Genomic DNA, 21,628 nt, shown 5'->3' on the forward strand with positions numbered 1-21,628 from the left:
AAAGGAGGGCTACGACGGCGGTCTGAAACCCACGGCTCTTGGGCCGCATGCGGCTCTTTAGTGCTGCTTCGGAGCTTTTTTTTTTTTCTTAATGGAAAAAGATGGGGGAGGGAAATATATTTTTTGTTTTAATAGGATTTCTAGGAGGACAAACATGATACAAACATTCTTTCAATTCATTAATATTGTAATGAAGTTAAGTTCAATTCTCCACCCTGATGACCTTGCCTAAGTGTCCTTGAGCAAGATACTGAACCCCACGTTGCTCCTGGTGCTGCGTCACCAGTAGGTAGATGGCGAGATAGTGTAAAGCGCTTTGAGCGCCTTGAAAGGTGGAAAAGCGCTATATAAGTATAACACCATTTACCATTTACTTTTGGTGTCATCGTACAACAGAGTAGTCACGTGGTGCGCTATAGGATCCACTGCAGGGAAAATAAACATTTAATCATGAAGGCTAATTATGTATTTCTAGCCAACTTAGTCATTTTTATAGTAGGCTAATATAGCTAGTATTGATAATGCTATAAGGCTTGTACAAGGCTTTTAATTTTTTGCTGCTCCAGACATACTGTATCAGGTTTTTTTTGGGGGGGGGGGGTCAAATATGGCTCTTTCAACAGTTTGGGTTGCCAACCCTGAGTCACTACGAGATGTAAGTTGTACTATTGCTACGAGAAAAAAAGTCGCATTATTACATAGGGTAACGTAGCTGTAATCAGCAACGCATTTTACATACATGTACCGTAGCTGAGAGCTATAACATTAGCCTAGCTAATGAAATATTTCAAATATATCTTTGTTATGGTTCTTCTTGGGGGAAAAAAAATAATGAAAAAAATAAAAAAATCGCCGTGGCACGACATGGTGTGGCTGTCCGACTCCGATGCAACCCACCACCACAGTTTCAAAAAATCCTATGGTCAGAGACCCTCCCACCACAGTCTCCTAAAATCCTGTGGGAAACACTGTCTTTAAATACTTGCTACTTTTTGAGCAGAATTCTAGCTTTGTATAGGCTAATGTTCCTATTGTTGAAAGCACAAAAGTGTGTAATAAACAACTAGCACATTTATATTTTGCATTTTGTTTTCTTACTGCACCGAAAATGAACCGAACCGTGACCTCAAAACCGAGATTTTTGTGTACCGTTACACCCCTAGTGAAAATAGTTCACCCTTGAACTGCCCAATGTGGCTGGTCAGTCAACAGAACATGTTACTTAACAGTCAGGAAGGAGGCACTGGTGAGAATTGAATTCTCGATTCCTGGTTTACAAAACCAGTGCTCTAACCACTGAACTACAAGGCCTCGTACTCTTGTTTCTTCTTGACTGATAAATGATTGAAAATGGTGGTCTGATCTCTGAATACAATTCCTTTAGGAGCCATGTCCACCGCCGTATCTCACCAACTACCAGAGCAGGACAAGGAGGTGGAGGAGGAGGAAGAGGATGAGGAGCAAGGCGAGGAGTTTGTTTTTGACGACAGCGAGGACGAAGAGAAGCCTCCGGGGGATGACCGAGACTTGCTTCAATTGTCAAAGCCGGAAGTCCCAAAGATGTGCGAGGACTCTTCGCGGGCTGTCAAAGACGTCACGCCGCAGGAAGGAAGCGCCAACAAGGATGGTGAGACATTCCTTATTGGTATTGACCCTTTTTAAAGAGGTCAACTGTTGTTCATTCAAAACAGACGTTGAGACCGCATACTGTAGAGGGTTTTTTTTACGGGTTTTTCAATTTTGTAATTTGATGTCGTAATCCATGAAGTCAGACTTTGATGATACAAAGGAGAAATTCTTATGAAAAGTAGTGGGGGGTGCTGTTATGTAAGAAGGAGTAAGTATACACCCTCCCTTGCCTGATAGGCCATGTTTACACATCAGGCTCGTGACACCAGTTTAACCCGCCGTTACATTTGTCAGATGCTATAAAGTCAGTGAAATTAGTGCACATCTGCGCACACACGGTCTTTCTACTTTACTAGTCTGCCCCAAATAAGCTTGGCGGTCTTCTGCAATCACTTAGCAAAACAGAGCACCTCTGAGGGCTGCTTCAGCCTTCCATGCATGTAATGTTATTACACAGTCAATATTGCATGTGTTTTGGCTGAACTGTAGTCAGAGGGATGATATCATAGCAGAGGTTCTCAAGGCACATTTACATAACTGTTGCTTCTACAGAAAAATAGTGAAGTGATGACCTGACAAAAAACTTTTCAACAGTCAGCATTTTCTGTAATCCCGAATTGCTAATTCCGGAAGCACTAAATACAGTAGTTATGATACAAGACTTTCACAAACAGCGCAAAATGGTTTACTAGGCGATTCCTCTAAACGATGAACTGTAACGCCTTCTGTTGTCGCTCTCACATTAAAAACAGCAAACTAATCTGGTTCTGGCCTACATTCCTTTCATCCAGATCATGGTTATCGTGACCAAAATGAACACAGTAATGAGTCTTATCACAGCAGCAAGCAAATTGAATTTTTATGCATGCAAGACTTGATGAAACTGACCCGAAATGATATAAATGTGGAAAACACTTTTTTTTCTCTCGCATTGTCATTATACAGGCTATTTATCTTCAGTTTAATGTTCTATTCGAAGGCTTACAAACAGCAACATACACCCACACTGCTCTTTTAGGTGAACAGTCAACACCTTTGTTATTATTTATTTAATGTTCACAGTTGCTGGTTTTTATCTTGCGCTTCATATCTTAGCAACAGCTTACACAGACAATATGTTAAACTAGACGTGTTTGTCAACCCACGACTTCTTCTGGAGGACAAGTCTTAAGAGAGTAATGTATAAGATTGGAAGGCCTAACAACTCAAAAGTAAATTTACAAGTCGTAGAAAAGACATCCCTCGTTTTTGCGAGGGCCCTGGTGAGAGTTGAACTCACGATCCCTGGATTGTGTGGTTTAGCTTCAAAACTTCAAATTAACTCAGTTGCCTACATCTAGAAACTAAAGTTAAAACTCTGATGATCAAGAGTTGTAGCACTTGAATCACTGAGCTCTAAGGCCCCCTAAGCTCTCATGTTTTAACAGCAACCCAGTCAACCAATAACTAGAAAGTAAAGAGTCTAGCCAAAGAAACGAGCACTCTAACCGCTGAACTACAGGGCCCACTGAGCCTTGTTGTTTTTCCCCTCAAAACTGCAAACTAGTATACCAACAACTAAATAGTATAGTCACAGAAATGACCTCCCTCGTTCATAGTAAAGCCTCGGTAAGAGCTGAGCTCACAACCCTTGTTTACGATACCAGTGGTCTTACCACTGAGCTCCAAGGCCCCTTTACCTCTGCTGAGTACCCTCAAAACTGCTACCCAGTTTACCAACAACTAGAAAGTAAAGAGTCAAGCCGATGAAATGACATTTCTTAATCGTAGAAAGGCCCTGGTTAGAGTTGAGCTCACGACCCCTGGTTTACAGGACCAGTCTTACCACTGACCTCATGTGTTTTACCCTCAAAACTGCAACCTAGTGTACTGACAACTAAATAGTAGAGTCAAGTTGAAGAAACAACCTCCTCGTTCATGGTAAGGCCTTGGTGAGAGTTGAACTCACGACCCCTGATTTACGAGACCAGCGCTCTTACCACTGAGCTACAAGGCCCACTTTCAACTGATGTGTACCCTCAAAACTGCAATCCAGCCGACCGACAACTAGAAAGTAAAGAGTCAAGCCGATGAAATGACATTTCTTAATCGAAGAAAGGCCCTGGTTAGATTTGAGCTCACGACCCCTGGTTTACAAGACCAGTCTTACCACTGACCTACAAGGCCCACTAACCTCATGTGTTTTACCCTCAAAACTGCAACCTAGTGTACTGACAACTAAATAGTCAAGTTGAAGAAACGATATCCTCGTTCATGGTAAGGCCTTGGTGAGAGCTGAACTCACGACCCCTGGTTTACGAGACCAGTGCTCTTACCACTGAGCAACATGGCCAACTGATCTGTGGTGTTTACCCTCAAAACTGCAACCTAGTCTACCAACAGTTTGAAAGTAAAAAGTCAAGGCGATGAAACGACATTCCTCATTCGTAGAAAGGCCCTGGTAAGAGTTGAGCTCACGACCCCTGGTTTACGAGACCAGTCTTACCACTGACCTCACGTGTTTTAGTAAAGTCACAGAAATAACCTCTCTCATTCATAGTAAGGCCTTGGTGAGAGTTGAGCTCACGACCCCTGGTTTACGAGACCAGTGCTCTTACCACTGAGCTACAAGGCCCACTGATCTGTGGTGTTTACCCTCAAAACTGCAACCAAGTCTACCAACAGTTAGAAAGTTAAAAAGTAAAGCTGATGAAATGACATTCCTTATTCGTAGAAAGGCCCTGGTGAGAGTAGAGCTCACGACCCCTGGTTTACAAGACCAGTCTTACCACTGACCTACAAGGCCAACTAACCTCATGTGTTTTACCCTCAAAATTGCAACCTAGTGTACTGACAACTAACCAGCGTTCTTACCACTGAGCTACAAGGCCCACTTTCAACTGACGTGTACCCTCAAAACTGCAATCCAGCTGACCGACAACTAGAAAGTAAAGAGTCAAGCTGAAGAAACGACCTCCATCGTTCGCAAATAACCGCTGAGCGGTAAAGTCCCACTACATATTGGTGTTTTACCTCATAAAGAGTTACAGAAGTGAACTCCCTCGCTGAAGGTAAGGCCTTGGTGAGAGTTGAACTCACGACCCCTGGTTTACAAGACCAATGCTCTAACCGCTGAGCTACAAGGCCTTATGACATTTCCTGTTTTACCCTCAAAATTGTAACCTAGTCTACCAACAACTAGACAGTAATGAGTCAAGTTGAACAAATGCCCTCCATCGTTCATAGAAAGGCCTTGGAGAGAGTTGAACTTGCAGTACCTGGTTTACCAGACCACAGTTCTAACAGCTGTGGTACAAGGCCCACCAACCATTGGTGTTTTACCCTCAAAACGTCAATGTAGTATACCAACAACTAAATAGTATAGAGTCAAGTTGAAGAAACGACCTCCTCGTTCACAGTAAGGCCTTGATGAGAGCTGAACTCGCAATCCCTGGCTTAAGAAACCAGTGCGCTAGCCACTGAGGTACAAGGCCTAATAACCTTTTCTGTTTTGCCCTCAAAATTGCAATCTCGTCTCCTAACAAGTAAAAAGTCAAGTTGAAGAAACACCCTCCATTGTTCATAGAAAGTCCTTGGAGAAAGTTGAACTCAAAATCCCTGGTTAATAAGAGCAGTGCTCTAACCGCTGAGCTACAAGGCCCACTAAGGACTGATGTTTTACCTTCAAAACAGCAATCTAGTATACCAACAACTCCATAGTAAAGAGTCAAGTTGAAGAAACGGCCTCCTTGTTCATAGTAAGGCCTTGGTGAGAGTTAAACTAACGACCCCCGATTTACGAAACCAGGGCTCTTACCACTGAGCTACAAAGCCCACTAACCTTTAGTGTTTTGCTTTCCAAACTGCAACCTCGGGGCAGTTTACATGGCGACTGCGACACCAAGACGCAATGACTGTGTTCCAGAATGGCCTCACCTTCATATGGTGTCTGCGAAGACGCAAACCACTGAATCCGGACCCAAAAGTGGAAGGATTTGATTGCGGGGGCTTGCTCCGCATCCGTATCAATGGAAAGCTCCCGTGCTGATAACGTCAGCACTCGCACGCGTCACATTTGGTGTGCGCAGCGGTGCTACTAAACATTAAAAACAGCAAATATGGCAGAATGTTGGCTTTAATTTACTTTTTTTATAATATCTTTTATTCAAATATGCTGAATGTTTCCATTTTTGTGCCTTTTGGTTGGAGCAAAAGAAAAATGCCATTGCTTGAAGTTGGCGGGTATTTAAACTTCCGGGCTGAGGAGGTTGTTGGGGTCAAAGTTCATCATTGGCTGTCGCCTTGCAAATCTGCACTGCCCCTAGGGCCTGGCATGTATACTGCATTTTCACGTGGAATTGCGACATTGTTCGAATGGAGACCGAACCATGTAAATGCAAATTTGAACTCTCTTGTGTTCGTGAAGAGTCACGATGTAAACTGCAATCAACAACTAGAAAGTAAAGAGTCAAATTCAAGAAATGATGCGTTTCATCTGTAGAAAGGCCCTGATGAGAGTTGAACTCATGACCCCTGTTTACAAGACCAGCGCTCTAACCACTGAGCTACAAGGCCCTCTGACTGTTCCAGTTCTACCTTCAAAGTCTATGACATAGTAGATTCAGGCAGTTCCGAGAGCAAAGTGGGACCAGTCCAGTAATTGGAAGGTATCCTGAATGAAGATTGTGAGGGCAACATAGTGTAAGCAGCTGTATTGCTAAATTAGCAGTTTATTTGCAACTACTGTACTGTATATTATAGGGATGTCTACGTTCGGTATCGGGGTGATTAGATAAATGCAGATTTATTATGCCTTTAGCTTAGCAGTTAGCTAGTCGAGGACATGCTGGCTTTTCATCACATCCTTAAAGCCTGAGTTACACTTCCGCATCAGACCTACGCCGTCAAGGAAGAATCGAGTTACGACCCTACGCCGTAGCCTGACGCGCACCTCTCGATTTTTGTAACCTTCGCGTCGCGTAGACGCGTATGACGTAGCGAAAACGGACTGTGATTGGTCCGCTCAGACTGTTGTTTCCGGTTTACCGCGAAAACACCGCCATTGTACAATAGAATCAAACATTGTTTTCTACACGCAAAAATGGACCAAGCCGACGGGAGTATCATCGAAGAGCAAGTCTCGTCAAGAAATTATTATTGTGATTGCCAAATGGCAAGGTCGGCGATCGAAAAAATAAATAAATGGAAGAACCACCGAGACGTGGGTGGTCGGAATCGAGTGGCCACACGAAGCGGTGACCCAGTCGGCCAAAAACTGCCAACTTTTTATCACTTTATGTCGTATTTTTGGTTGGTGCACGTCATCATTTACTGTGTACATATGTTTGCTGTGAGTCTGACTTATTTACGTGTCACACTTCAAGTATATAAAGAATAAAGCACAGATTTGGTGTCAAGAGTTGTTTTGATCTTTAATTTTCAATAACAGACAGTTCACACACACGATACATCATCACTGATTGAGAGTGCCTCGGTGCTTTTTATGATAACCTTAAAATCAAGCCTCCCAACGCAGTTTGGGAAGTTCCCTAGACGCCAGAAATCTGCTATGGCTTCCCACTGGCTGGTTGTAGGACACGGCAAACAAATCGGGCTGGAGGGCTTTGCAGACCTTGGGTGCTCGACGCCAGTTTGAAGCTAGCCGCCACAGCTAGCTCTCTCCACCTGAGTCTAAAACTCTGTGCGGCATCAAAAGTCGGCCAGACCGCCTCGAAACCGTCTTCTGCGTCGCCTGCCCCTCAACATTTGTATGTTCAATATTTATTCAGTGTTGATGAGCAGAATATTTACTTTCAAGAGTTCCATATTGCATTGTTTATTTTTCTCCGACTCGCGGAAGTAAACAAGCATGCCCCAAAACCGTACAAACATAATGCCACATCCCTCTAGTGGCTTGGCGGTGAATTACAGAGCAACGCGTTCCCTCACCGCAGAACTATCGAATGTCGAATGACGCCGTAGTCGCTACGCAGTCACCGCAACGCGGGAGTATAACTCAGGCTTTAGTCTATAGTAGCACACTTATGATTGTGTTCTGACTGTTTGCCTTTTTGAACACCAAATCCAAACATAAGCTCACTATAGACGCATCTAATCATGCAAAACCTATGCCTGAGGCTTCACTATCCTTTCGCCTTTTTAATAATGTCTTTCTTCCTCTTTTTGACAGATGTTCCAGTTGCTGATTCAGCCACTGGGTAAGTTGCATTCACAGCAGACACAATTACTAAATCTTAAAATAGACCAAGTTGACACGTATCAAGACAATGTCGAACTTCCACTAGAATTCAACACAGTTTGAGTGACATTTCCATGCCAGATGGGAGCGACCATGAGTGCAAATTCGACAGAGCAGGGAAATCAATGCATGACTTCATCAGGCAAAGTTCCATATAGAATTCAGATGATGATGACACCAGCATGGCCTTCTAGGAAGTGTGCTCAGAAACCTTTACTCTTGTAATTTGGATTCCTGTGGATTTTCCTGTGCTAGGAGAAGTGACCCAGGTGTGAGTCTATTTGGGTGGAGTTTTATTTCCTGTATTGGTCGCACCCACATCGGACATCAGTTTTTAGACCTAGTTTGGGTTTTATTTGTTCTGCTTCATTTGCTTATCACTTGTTTGGCCTAAGATTTAATCTCATTCCTGTTTACATTCTCGTGCCAGTTAACAGCGTAAGATCATACGGTTTGCTCTGACAACATTTTGAACGTTGCTTACAATCGCTAAATAAGAGGAACTAATTTAATATAATGTGCTGAATATATGCTTTATATAAAAGTTAGCGCACCATAATTATCTGAACGCACACTTTACTGCGTGCGTGTTTGAGGAGTCACGTAGGGTCCCAACTATTTTTCACGCTGGAATAATTTCTGCTGAGTCTACATTTTCCACTTTGCCTCAGTCAATAAGTCGGGCTCCTAAATCGGTGAGCTATCAATAGCAACTTCCCACCGTCAAGGTGTTAAAAGTGTCAGCAGATTTTGGAAAAAGATTACTTTGCTATTGTTATTGTGGATGTATTCCTTTTTTAATAGCAGTTATTAAACATAAGGCAGCATTTCGCTCGGTCCTCAAAGCCAACATTTACTTTAGTATCCTCTTTTTACCCAGTGACAGATTGTCTTCATTAAGCATACAAAAAAGGCAGCCATGACAACGGTGCGTGTATGCAGAGTGCAGCTTGACTTTTCAGCACTTTTTCTTTTTGTGTCCTTAACTTTATACACTTTTTTTCCTACTTTGCAGTCTTTCTGTAAAGCTTGTTTGAAGTGCATTTATTTTTTTTTCATGAAGTCCTCTCATCATTTCGGCTAGATTTGCAAGCATATAAATATGGGGGATTTATAGTGTCAGTTGTTCTGCATTTTATTCCTAGTTAATATTTAACTAGGGCTGTCACTGTGGAATATTTTAAGAATCAATATGCAGTGATCCCTCGCCACTCTGCGCTTCAAACTTCGCGCCATCAGTCCATTGCAGATTTTTTTCCAATTAAAAAACAAACAAACAAAAAAAATCGTGATCGTTGATCGTGTAGTTCACTCTCCCTCCCTCTCGCCCTGCTCTTTGTTGGTCAGGCAATGAGTGCACCGGAGTTGCTTATTAAGGTAAACGATGATTGACAGATGTTTAATGTTTAAAGTTCCCTCCTCTTGCATGATCAAAGCGCAGCATGCGTCAATCATCGTTTAACTTGTTAAACAGTTGCTGTGGCAACTCATTCTGAGTAAGTGAACAGATTTGAGTAGACTCACTCAATGAAACAGATGAGCTGTCCTGAGTTGATCGTGAAGTTCACTCTCCCTCCCTCTCCCCCTGCTCTTTGTTGATCAGGCAGTGAGTGCACCTGAGTTGTTTATTAAGATAAACGATGATTGACAGACGTTTAATGTTCAAAGTTCACTCCTCTTGAGATCAAGATCAAAGCACCACATGCGTCAATCATCGTTTAACTTGTTAAACAGTTGCTGTGGCAACTCATTGTGTGTAAATGAGCGGATTTGAGTGGCCACACTCAATGAAGCATTTATTAAAGCCAAGTATTTTTCTGCTTAATTATGATTTAAACCTTTTGGAATTTCTCACAGTTCTGCGTAAAATCACCATCAAATGTAATCTGATCTTTGTCAAAATCACACAGATGAAAAAACTGTGTTAGCTTTAACTAAAACCACTCAAACATTTATAGATTTTCATATTTTAATGAGGATAGCATGCAAACAATGACAGAAGGGGGTGAAAAAATAAGGAAGTGAACCCTCTGCCTAAGGAGACTTAAAGAGCAATTGAAACCAATTCTTACCAAACATTTTAAATCAGGTGTGTGCCCAATCACCGATGAATGGTTTAAAGCTGCCCTGCCCACTACAAATCAAAAAGAAATGTCTTGATGAGAAGCATTGTCTGATGTGCATCATTGCTCAGTCAAAAGAGCTGTTTGAAGACCTGCGATCAAGGATTGTTGATTTGTATGAAGCTGGTAAAGGATACGAAACCATCTCTAAAAGTCTGGATGTTCATCAATTGACAGTCAGAGAGGTTTTCTACAAATGGAGATAATTTGGCACTGTTGCTTCTCTCCCAAGGAGTGGTCGTCCACCAAAGGTGACGCTAAGAATTCAGCGCAGAATACTCAGAGAGGTACAAATGAACCCTAGAGTGTCTGCTAAAGACTTACAGAAATCACTGGCACAGTCCAACATCACTGTGCACACATCAACTACGTATATGTAAAACTATGGCCAAGGTGTTCATGGGAGGACTCCACTGAGGAAGCCACTGCTGTCTAAAATAAACATTGTCGCTCGTTTAATGTGGACACTCCACAGAAGTAGTGGCAAAATATTTTTGGGCTGATGAATCCAAAGTTGAATTGTTTGGGAGTAACACGCAACGTCATGTGTGGAGGGAAAATGAAACAGCTCACCAACATCAACACCTCATCCTCGCTTTGAAGCAAAGTGGAGGGAGCATCATGATTTGGGGCTGTTTTGCTGCTTCAGGGCCTGGACAACTTGCAATCATTAATGAAAGAATGAATTCGAAAGTTTATCAAGATGTTTTGCTGGATAACCTGAGACTGTCTGTCAGACAGTTGAAGCTAAAAAGAGGATGGATGCTGCAACAAGACAATGATCCAAAACACAGAAGTAAATCAACTTCAGAATGGTTTCAGAAGAACAAATTACACGTTCTGGAGATGCCAAGTCAAAGTCACGACTTGAACCCCATTGACATGTTGTGGCATGACCTAAAGACAGCGATTCATGCCAGACATCCCAGGAATCTGACTGAACTACAGCAGTTTTGTAGAGAAGAATGGGCCAAGATTAGTCCTGATCGATGTGCCAGACTGATCTGCAGCTACAGAGAGCGTCTGGTTGAAGTTGAAAGGAGGGGCCACAAAATATATAATGTGATGGGTCACTTACTTATTTTTGCCCCTTTTGTCATTGTTTGCATTCTATCCTCATTAATATATAAACACTAGGGTTGTTCCGATCATGTTTTTTTGCTCCCGATCCGATCCCGATCGTTTTAGTTTGAGTATCTGCCGATCCCGATATTTCCCGATCCGATTGCTTTTTTTTGCTCCCCATTCAATTCCAATCATTCCCGATAATTTTTCCCGATCATATACATTTTGGCAATGCATTAAGAAAAAAATGAATAAAACTCGGACAAATATATACATTCAACATACAGTACATAAGTACTGTATTTGTCTATTATGTCAATAAATCCTCAAGATGGCATTTACATTATTAACATTCTTTCTGTGAGAGGGATCCACGGATAGAAAGACTTGTAATTCTTAAAGGATAAATGTGACCTTGTATATTGTGACTAAATATTGCCATCTAGTGTATTTGTTGAGCTTTCAGTAAATGATACTGTAGCCATTTAACTTCTGCCCAAATGCATGATGGCAAGTGCAACCATGACTGTGCGTAGTGGTACCAATTGATATATCCTCTCTGCGTTGGGAAATAAAATAGGGTGTTAAGGTCAACTACTACCTTTCTTCCCCACATTGCTTCCCACAATATTTCTAATTGTTGAGAGAAGGATTGTAAGGCGTTAGCCAAATTAAAAAAAAAAAGCTTCAAAGGCTGCCAAAATTCTCTCTACTCATTTAACGTTGCCTATTAACTCTATGTATACGGTGCCATTATAGATTGAACGTGACAATGCGTGAGTGGGTAGTGCAGCGCATGCATTAATTGCGTTAAATATTTAAAAGTTATTACCGCCGTCAACGCGATAGATTTGATAGCCCCAGTTTAAGCCAAAACTGAAGACTCTGGATGAGTGTAAGACATTTTGTCTGTAACGTTAAATACAATTAGAAAACAATTTAATTAAAAAAAAAAACTAAAAAGCATGTCCGATATTTTTTTGCCGATTCCGATACTTTGAAAATGACGTGATCGGACCCGATCGATCGAGACATCTCTAATAAACACCTGTAAATATTTGGGTGGTTTTAGTTAAAGCAGACACTGTTTTTTTATCCGTGTGATTTTGACAAAAATCAATTCACATTTGATGGTGATTTTATGCAGAAATGTGAGAAATTCCAAAAGGTTCCGATTCGTTTTCATACCACTGTATGAAGAAAAACGGCGATTTATAGTCTGAAAAATACGGTACTAGCTTTTCACTATTCATAGCAGTGCTCTGGATTATTACACAAGTGAATCAAACACCTGTTGGCGTAACTTTGCTGATGTTCTGGAACCTCACAGGGTCCCCGCAGCAGCCCAGCTAATAACAGCGGACGCTGATCCAGGAGCCAGCGAGGCGGAAACAGCCAAGGAAAGCTCCGGGGACGTTCCGGAAGGTACGAAACGGAATGACTTTGACAAAGGGAAGTATTGCCGTAGATTAAACCCAGACTCGCCTGGGGATACGGGTTCATTCAGACATCGGGATTGGATTGTTAAAGCGTCGCTCGGTATCTCTGCGGGCGACGACGCAATGACGCGGGCAGCGGGTGAGCCTGATCCGAAGAGGCAGCGCACCTTGAGTTCATCTCTCACTTTATTGATTTCTGCAGCGACGACAGTGGTAGAACGCCGCACGCTCAATTCCTACACTGACATGAGTCCAATCCTGTTAATATCGGAACAACAGAAACATTTGTGTTGATAATCCGCTTTTTTACAGTGGTTTTTTTTTTTAGTCGCTTTGGAAGTCTGCGGACTAGTAATCCGTGACGGAATAGACTTTTTTAAATCAGATGAATTGGAAACAGTGATTACGTCTGTCGGGAGGCTAAGGAGCAAAGCAATGCAGACAAACGGTAGTTTAGAAGCCGATCGATAGAAGCTTAGAGAGCTAAATTAGGCTAGTGACGAGAGGAAGAAGCCGTGTGACAAAGTGGAGACCCTAATCAATTAATTGTTTTTTTGGTTGTACTCAGTGTGTTTAGTTCACTAAACAAAATTAAAGTACTATCGAGGTAACACTCTTGGTGCAATATTTAATATCGGCATTTGATCTCATAGTCCAACGCCGTGCGTTCATGTCTTTGTAACCACTGACACTGAACGCTAACTTCTATAATCCGGAGAAAAGATCGGACAACGACTTTCCAAAATGTAGACCATTTAATCGAAGTTGAGAACAGTAAAAAATAGGGCTGCAGCTATCGATTATTTTAGTAGTCGATTAATCGAGGAACTAGTTAGTTTGAATAATCAAGTAATCGGATAAGGAACGTGAAAAATTAAAACTCCTGAGCTGAGCCTCAAACAGTATACCACAGATATAGATTCATACCACAGGTCTTAATGCACATTTCCGATTTTTTTGTCATATTTTTTTTTTTTTTTTGGCGTGACCGTTCAGACTGCCTTTGTCCTTTGAGCCCGTTCAAGTATCACACATGCGCACTAATTCGCAGTCAGAGATGCGCTCTGCAAACTGAGCCGCATGTGCAGGAGCATCAAAACAAATGCTGACTCGACGTCATTCTAGAGCCGATCATATTTTGATTTCCAATAAGAGGTGACAAGTAACAGACATAAATAAGCCCCGTTTAGACTTGTATTCAAGGTTTATATGTATTGATAGCATGCACGCACTGTGTGTGCATGACGCACACAAATGGGATTTTGCCATGTGGGAAAATTGTTTTTGCTATGTGGAAAAATTGAATTTGCTATGTGGCAAAATTGATTTAGCCATGTGGCTTTTTTTGGTATGTGGCAAAATGAATTTTGGCATTTGACATTTTTATGCAGTATGGCAAAATTGATTTTGCCATGTGACAAAAAAAATGCCACATGCCAAAATCCATTTTGCCACATACCAAAAAAATGCCACATTACAAATTCAATTTTGCCATACTGCAAAAAAAAGCCACATGCCAAAATTCATTTTGCCACGTACCAAAAAAAAAAAAAAAGCCACATGGCAAATTCAATGTTGCCTCATGGCAAAATCATTTTGCCACATGGCAAATTCAATGTTTCCTCATGGCAAAATCATTTTGCCACATACCCGAAAAAATGCCACATGGCAAAATCCATTTTGCCAAATACCAAAAAAATGTTCCATGGCAAAATCAATTTTACCACATGGCAAAATAAATGCCACATGCCAAAATCCATTTTGCCACATACCAAAAAAAAATGCCACATGACAAAATCAGTTTTGCCACATACCCCAAAAAATACACATGGCAAAATCAATGTCACATGGTAAATGGTGTTATACTTACCTGTATATAGCGCTTTTCCACCTTTCAAGGCGCTCAAAGCGCTTTACACTATCTCACCATCCACCTACTGGTGACGCAGCACCAGGAGCAATGTGGGGTTCAGTGTCTTGCTCAAGGACACTTAGATGAGTTCATCAGGGCGGAGAATTGAATCCACAACCTTTGGGTTGGGGGACAACTACTCTACCACTGAGCCACACCACCCCATACATACAAAAAAGCCACATACCCCAAAAAATGCCACATGCAAAATCAATTTTGCCACTTACCCCCCAAAAAAAGCCACATGGCAAAATCAATTTTGCCACACACCCCAAAAAATACCACATGGATAAAAAAATGCTACATGGCAAAATCAATTCTACCACATGGCAAAATAAAAGCAACGTGCCAAAATCCATTTTGCCACATACCAAAAAAAAAAACAAAAAAACCTCATGGCAAAAAAACGCCACATGGCAATTTTGCCACATGCAAAAATCTATTTTGCCACATACCGAAAAAAACGGCACATGGCAATTTTGCCACATGCAAAAATTTATTTTGCCACATACCAAAAAAAAATACCACATGGCAAAATCAATTTTACCACATACCCCAAAAAAATACCACATGGCAAAACAATGCTACACGGCAAAAACAATCTTGCAACATGACAAAATAAATGCCGCATGCCAAAATCCATTTTGCCACATACCAAATATCATTTTTCGTTCTCGGCCCTGCTGCATATTTTAGTGCCACTGACGGCCATGAATATCCAGATTCATTTTAACTGGGAGTTCACTGACAAATGACCTTTTGTGACCACTAACGATGACAATTAATCAAAATTGAGTATTACTCATCCAAATCAAATACATTGATATAGTTATAGTAATTTCAAAAATTTTGTGACACTGTAGGATCATACAAAAAAAAAAACGAATGATATAAACATTCTTGCTATATTTCTTCACCAGCATCTCTTGAAATTGAAGCCGACGTCATCTACGACGACGTCCCGAGTGAGGAGCCCATCTCACCTGATGAAGGTGCGTGAAAACTGCAACTCACCTTGAACCACATTAAACTCATTTCCATTCTCCTCGTGTTTGTTCTGTAGACACGCTCTACGAGGATGTCCAGCGGGACTCCTGCGGCCCATCCGTTGCGGGCAACGGGTGGAGCTCCAGCGAATTTGAGAGCTACGACGAGCAGTCGGATGGAGAGAGCAAAGTTCCCACTCGCAGCAAGGTAAATGCACTCACTACTTCCGCTTCCGTCCGCTTGATGGCGCTGTGGGCACACCCCAGCATCGTGCCTCTGCTCTGTGGAATCCATACAGATATGAGAGAGGTTATGTTAGGCCTAATAGCCATTTTTTTAAAACCATCTGCACGCACATGTTTGTTATTCAAGGGAAGCTCAATCGATGGCAGAGCAAAGAGTTGGAAACAAAAGCGTGATGTATGTGGACAGAATGTCTTGCTCAGGTAATTAAAGCGCGGAAGCCTGTGGGAAAGTCTTTGCACTTTTCAGTCTGCTGAGCAAAGCGGAGAAGACTTTATGCAGTAATTACTCAGGAAACATTAACCGTTAGGTTTTCCTGCTCCCAAACACATTCCTTTTAATTAGTTTTACCCGATTAACTTTTTTTATGCTTTCTCAATGTTGGAAGTTGATTTTTTATTTTCACACTTGACCTTTTTTGACTGCCAGCAGGTCTCATAAATCAACCCCCGCTCCAAATATAATAACCGCGCCGTGCTTTTCACTCCTCGTCATTATTCCGACTACCATTTTGTGCCGCTTTGATCATCTGTCTCCTGCTGCCCTCATTTTCCTGTTGCCTCCACGTTGATTTTTTTCCCCTAATGCTGCATCCATACAACCCACCTGCCTCCCCCCCTTTCCCTCACCTGTAGCTGTCCCCTGAAGTGCGACGGCTGAGGGAACGCTGCGCCAGGACCAAGCGTGAGCTGGCTATGAAGCTGTCTGGCAAGCACAACTATGACATCAAGGTATCGCATTTCAAGGAAAAAACAAACTCAAACATGTTTACGACAAATCCAGCTGACTCTTGGCTATATTAACCCTTTTCCCAATGCTTTTGTGACCTTGTCTTTGTTATTCCCGGTGCTTCAAATGATGTATATTTAAAGGTACAATTTGGGCTTGGTTTGAAGCTAGTTTGTACTCCTCAGCTAGCATTACTATTAAAGTGCGTACGACAGGAGAAAAAAAGTCTTAAATAGGATTATTATGTGAATTATAATCATATTTTGAGACGATTAGACTATTTTCAACAATTTAGAAAAGCGCAGATGACGAGAAATTAGTCTTTTAATTTGCCGGTTAGCCACGCCTACCATTATAGGGCTCTAGCGTCCCCAACAGGTGGATGACGTCAACGGAGTCATGATTTCATCTGATTTAGTATGCTGCCCATTGAGGGGGAATTATTCACAACGAGGAAAACGTGACGAAGAGAGCCGCAAAATGCCATCGTTTCAGTCTCTTTACTCCCAATATTTTTACAGGATATTATTTTTATCCAAGTATTTTCCCCAATAGCTAAATAAATGGCACGGTCATGACAAATAACGGTCTTGTGCTAAATGGAATATGAAATAATAAAAATGCATTTATTCAAGACGACATGGCAAAATTACTTCATAATGGTCAAAACTGTCGACGTCACCTTTACTGTCGCACCTCCCGAACGATATTTTATGACACCTAAATCGGACATATGTCATTTCCCTCCCCCGACTTCGGAGAATGTAAACAAACCAAGAGGCGTGACAACTAGCCGACACGCTAACCCGAACCGAGTGATGTTTCAAAGTCTTCGAAGCGGAAAATCACACATAACTAGCCCGGATCATTTCAAATGACGACTGGCTTGTGGATTGTCTTCGCCGATTTAGTATGCAGCCCACTGAGGGGGAATTATTCACAACGGGGAAAACATGATAAAGAGAGCCGCAAAATGTCATCGTTTCAATCTCTCTACTCCAATATTTTTACAGGATATTATTCTATCCAAGTATTTTTTTTTCCCAATAGCTAAATAAATGGCATGGTCATGACAAATAATGGTCTTGTGCTAAATGGAATATGAAATAGTAAAAATGCATTTATTCAAGACGACATGGCAAAATTACTCCAAAAGAAGGGTTGTTCCGGTCATGTTTTTTTGCTCCCGATCCGATCCCAATCGTTTTAGTTTGAGTATCTGCCGATCCCGATATTTCCCGATCCGATTGCTTTTTTTTCGCTCCCGATTCAATTCCAATCATTCCCGATATTTTTTCCCGATCATATACATTTTGGCAATGCATTAAGAAAAAAATGAATAAAACTCGGACGAATATATACATTCAACATACAGTGCGTACAGTAAGTACTGTATTTGTTTATTATGACAATAAATCCTCAAGATGGCATTTACATTATTAACATTCTTTCTGTGAGAGGGATCCACGGATAGAAAGACTTGTGACTTTGTATACTGTGACTAAATATTGCCATCTAGTGTATTTGTTGAGCTTTCAGTAAATGATACTGCAGCCATTCAACCCAAATGCATGATGGGAAGTGGACCCATGACTGTGCGTAGTGCTACCAATTGATATATCTTCTCTGCGTTGGGAAATAACATAAGGGGTTAAGAAAAAGATTAATTGCTGTCTTGGATCCCCACATTGCTTCCCATGATATTTCTAATCATAGGGAGAGGGATTGTAAGGCTGCAGCCTATTAAAAAAGGCTCCAAAAGCTGCCAAAATTCACTGTACTCATTTTACGCTGCCTTTTATCTCTCTATATAGGTAAAACAGCGCCATTACAGATTGAGCGCGACAATGCGTGAGTGGGTCGTGCAACGCATGCATTAATTGCGGTAAATATTTAACGTGATACATTTTTAAAAAATTAATTACCGCCTTTATCGGTACCTTAAGCCTAAACTAAAGACTCTGGATGAGTGTAACATATTGTGTCTGTAATGTTAAATACATTTAGAAAAAGATTTAATAAAAAAAAAAATTTTTTTTAAAAGGCATGGCCGATATTTTTTTTGCCGATTCCGATACTTTGAAAATGCCGTGACATCTCTAGTCAAAAGTGTCGACTTCGCCTTTACTGTCGCACCTCCCAAACGATATTTTATGCCACGACAGAGATGCCATGACAGAGATATCACACAATGGAGAAACATCATCTTAAAAGTTGGTCAAGTGTGAAGATTGAACACGATCAGAAGAAAATGTAAGTTATGACTCTTTGAAATCTGTCCAGATTTGCTAAATTCTGGACAGCGTTTTGAAGCAAAGACAGGAATTTTGATTATGACTTTTAATTAATCCTCTCTTTGAATCATTAATACACTTTTGAAAGGTCAAAATCAAAAATAGGAAATTTTGTGCAAGTATTATGACTTGACTAATGTGTGTTCTACCTTTTTGGTGAAATATCAAAGTTGTGACTAAACTCAGCACAAGTATTTTACTTACAATTATATAAGTGCATACTTACATAATTATAGTGATATCACGGGACTGTCCTTACCGTACCTTTAAATATCAAATATGCATTGTGGAATGCTATTTTTTGAACGTTTAATTCCCTGACTGCCGCCATTCTTCGAACGACTGACCTACTTTTCATCTAAAAATACAACAATGATGTGACGCGCCAGTGTATATTCCGGGCCCCGTGCGGCGTCTGGTTGTCGGGCTCAGAGGTGGACTTCGTCGACACGTCGAGCCACGAACGCGGCTCTCCCCGCGCCGCCGTCATCTCGTTCGCAGGTCTGATGAGCACTGGCGTGCGGGGGGCCGCAGATGGCGAGATTCCCACCGTGATAGCGTTCTGTCAGTAAGCTAGGCAACCAATGACGGTGCTCTGATGTATCTTTCCCCTTGAAACTCCCACACCAGGTGCAGCAGCTCATGAAGGCAGCTAGAAGCAACACCAAGGATGGGCTTGAAAAGACCAGAATGGCCGTCATGCGCAAAGTCTCCTTCCTTCACCGGAAAGACACTATTGGTAACCTAAAATCTTGATTTTTGCTTAATTTAAGATACGTTCGGGGCTCACCTTCAGCCTATGTGTTAATCTGATAGCAGTGACTTGTCCAAAGTTCATTATTTCGGCCACCTAGCAGGGTTTTTTATATCGAGGATCCTGCTGTAATACGTCAGGAAAAAATATTTACGTCCACACCAGCACATTTGTAGAAAAAAGAAAAGCTTCCACGTCAACCGCATTCATTTTTAAGTACATTCATAACAATGCGTGAAAAATATTCATCCATAATACCCCAATCTATCGCATGTGTTCTTCAAAATGAAGCACTGCAAGAGTTTGTAAATCAATGGAAGCATAAATCACCTAAATTGCTCCAAATGTAAACATTGGGTAACACTTTATAATAATGATGTTTTAGTTGTTAATAGATCATTAGTAAACTGTTGATAAATGATTTATTGTTGATTTGTGAAGTATTTGTTAACAGTTTGTTAAGCATTTACAGGGTGTTCTTAACCTGAAACACAGTTTGTGTAGAAACGTTTCAAGTTTTTGTGTGTAACGTTTGGCATTTCTATCTTTTCAGGTTAAGAAATGCCGTTCACTTCAAAAGAAAAGGCATTTTGATAAGGCATTTTGCAGGCAGCGCTCATGTTGCACATTTATGAAAATCTGCCATAGAACCAACAAATATTAGTAATTTTCTTTGCATATTTAACCAATAAAACTTACGACCTTCAACATAAAGTGTATATAGTTTTATTAAGATCCATCAACTAGCATGGGCATTTAGAATGGGGTCAACCATATTGGAACACCCTGTAAATGCTTAACAAACTGTTAACAAATACTTCACAAATCAACAATAAATCATTTATCAACAGTTTACTAATGATCTATTAACTAGTAAAACGGATAGTTATTATAAAGTGTTACCAAACATTGGTCTCATGTGTGACGTAGGGACAAAGTTTGTCGCAGTCAGTGACGTTTCCACAGTTAAATCTTCGGTTAGCAGTGTCCACATGATGGCGCCACAAACGCAGAATTCGCACATCTTTACTCTGGGCGCAGTTTTCAAGCAGGGTACCCGCGGGGTGTTAAAAACTTGAAAAAGTCTTACATTTGATAACTGTAAATTAAAGGTCTTAAGCCTTTAATGCCAGCAATATGAAACAATCATCAGAGAATCCCAAAATTTGAAAAATAATAAGGATGTAACGGTACATGTATTCGTATTGAACCGTTTCGGTACTTGGTGGTCGGTTCGGAACGGAGGCGTACCGAACGAGTTTCTGACGTAATGTAACCCTTACTTTTTGAGGCTGCGAGTTGATCGGGTTACACTTTCTTTGTGTAGATTATATTTACTCCGTATTCTCTACTATAATGAGGACCAACACGGTAGGACAGTAAGAAACGTCAACGGCGCAACAACATGGCCGCCGCGAGAACGCAGTGAAATGCGGCCGTTAAAGTCAATCAGCCAATGCACACAAGTCGCAGTGCGGCCGCGTGTTAGACGCGTCCCAGAAGCGGCTCAACACGATGCACGCGAAAAGAACGGCAGAGTTTATTATTTGACGCGAGACGCGACCCTTCTGCGTCAATACTACAACCGGTAGCTAGGATCGGGCAGACAGGAAGTCACTCGTGTAAAAATACGGTGGATCCGGTCGATTTTCAAACTAATATGCAATCGTAACTTAATTTTTGAGTCCATCAGATCTCTTGAGTGGTAGATCGGGGCACAGTTGACTTGTCTTTGTTGATTTACAGTTGTCTTCTCTGCTATAATAATAACCAACACGGCCCCGTGTTCAATACAAAACCCGCCTACCACAACAAAACAAGTAGGAACTAATATTCACATAGGAACTAAAGTTACACAACATAAAATATACAATATAAATGATTACTACATGACATTTGTAAAATACAAACACATAATAGAATAAATAATAGCCCATTTAAATAAAATAAATTGAAATGAGCTAAAACACCTGTAATTAAATAATAAGAATAATAGACAGATCCTGCTTACACAATTAAATTTATTAATTTCTGTGTGGCGCTTTAACTTGAGAAAATCCAAAAATAAAGCTTTTGAAAACCGTTCATAAGAAAAAAAAATGATTGATTGAGGCATTTCATTTGTAAAATACAGGTTAAAATCTTTGTCATTGGGATTGCTTTTCTCTTTAGCACAGGGCTTCTTTTTTCTTCTTTCTTTCTGAAAGGAAGCTGA

At 41.0% G+C, this 21,628-nt stretch overlaps 1 protein-coding gene and 5 non-coding genes across 8 annotated transcripts in view; 1 reads left to right on the forward strand and 5 right to left on the reverse strand.

The window, feature by feature from the left end:
* arhgef10la (Rho guanine nucleotide exchange factor (GEF) 10-like a) overlaps positions 1-21,628 on the forward strand; it is a 389,757-nt gene that overhangs the window by 31,361 nt on the left and 336,768 nt on the right. Inside the window, exons 2-8 of one of the 3 annotated variants that reach the window (XM_057845783.1) lie at positions 1,385-1,627; positions 7,799-7,826; positions 12,386-12,480; positions 15,327-15,398; positions 15,470-15,600; positions 16,272-16,367; positions 19,290-19,398. In XM_057845783.1, the coding sequence (XP_057701766.1) occupies positions 1,390-1,627; positions 7,799-7,826; positions 12,386-12,480; positions 15,327-15,398; positions 15,470-15,600; positions 16,272-16,367; positions 19,290-19,398 (769 nt within the window). In that variant the 5' untranslated portion in view covers positions 1,385-1,389. Of the gene's footprint in view, positions 1-1,384; positions 1,628-7,798; positions 7,827-12,385; positions 12,481-15,326; positions 15,399-15,469; positions 15,601-15,629; positions 15,840-16,271; positions 16,368-19,289; positions 19,399-21,628 lie in introns of those variants that run through there. The other 2 variants (XM_057845784.1, XM_057845786.1) reach the window with 2 other exon arrangements.
* Positions 3,553-3,625, reverse strand: trnat-cgu (transfer RNA threonine (anticodon CGU)). The gene has a single exon. It is a non-coding gene; the product is annotated as a tRNA-Thr (tRNA).
* On the reverse strand, positions 3,889-3,961 carry trnat-cgu (transfer RNA threonine (anticodon CGU)). The gene has a single exon. It is a non-coding gene; the product is annotated as a tRNA-Thr (tRNA).
* On the reverse strand, positions 4,171-4,243 carry trnat-cgu (transfer RNA threonine (anticodon CGU)). Its single transcript has one exon. It is a non-coding gene; the product is annotated as a tRNA-Thr (tRNA).
* trnat-ugu (transfer RNA threonine (anticodon UGU)) lies at positions 4,683-4,755 on the reverse strand. Its single transcript has one exon. It is a non-coding gene; the product is annotated as a tRNA-Thr (tRNA).
* On the reverse strand, positions 6,112-6,183 carry trnat-ugu (transfer RNA threonine (anticodon UGU)). Its single transcript has one exon. It is a non-coding gene; the product is annotated as a tRNA-Thr (tRNA).

The sequence above is a fragment of the Corythoichthys intestinalis genome, chromosome 9, assembly GCF_030265065.1.
Source record: "Corythoichthys intestinalis isolate RoL2023-P3 chromosome 9, ASM3026506v1, whole genome shotgun sequence".
NCBI classification, from domain to species: domain Eukaryota; kingdom Metazoa; phylum Chordata; class Actinopteri; order Syngnathiformes; family Syngnathidae; genus Corythoichthys; species Corythoichthys intestinalis.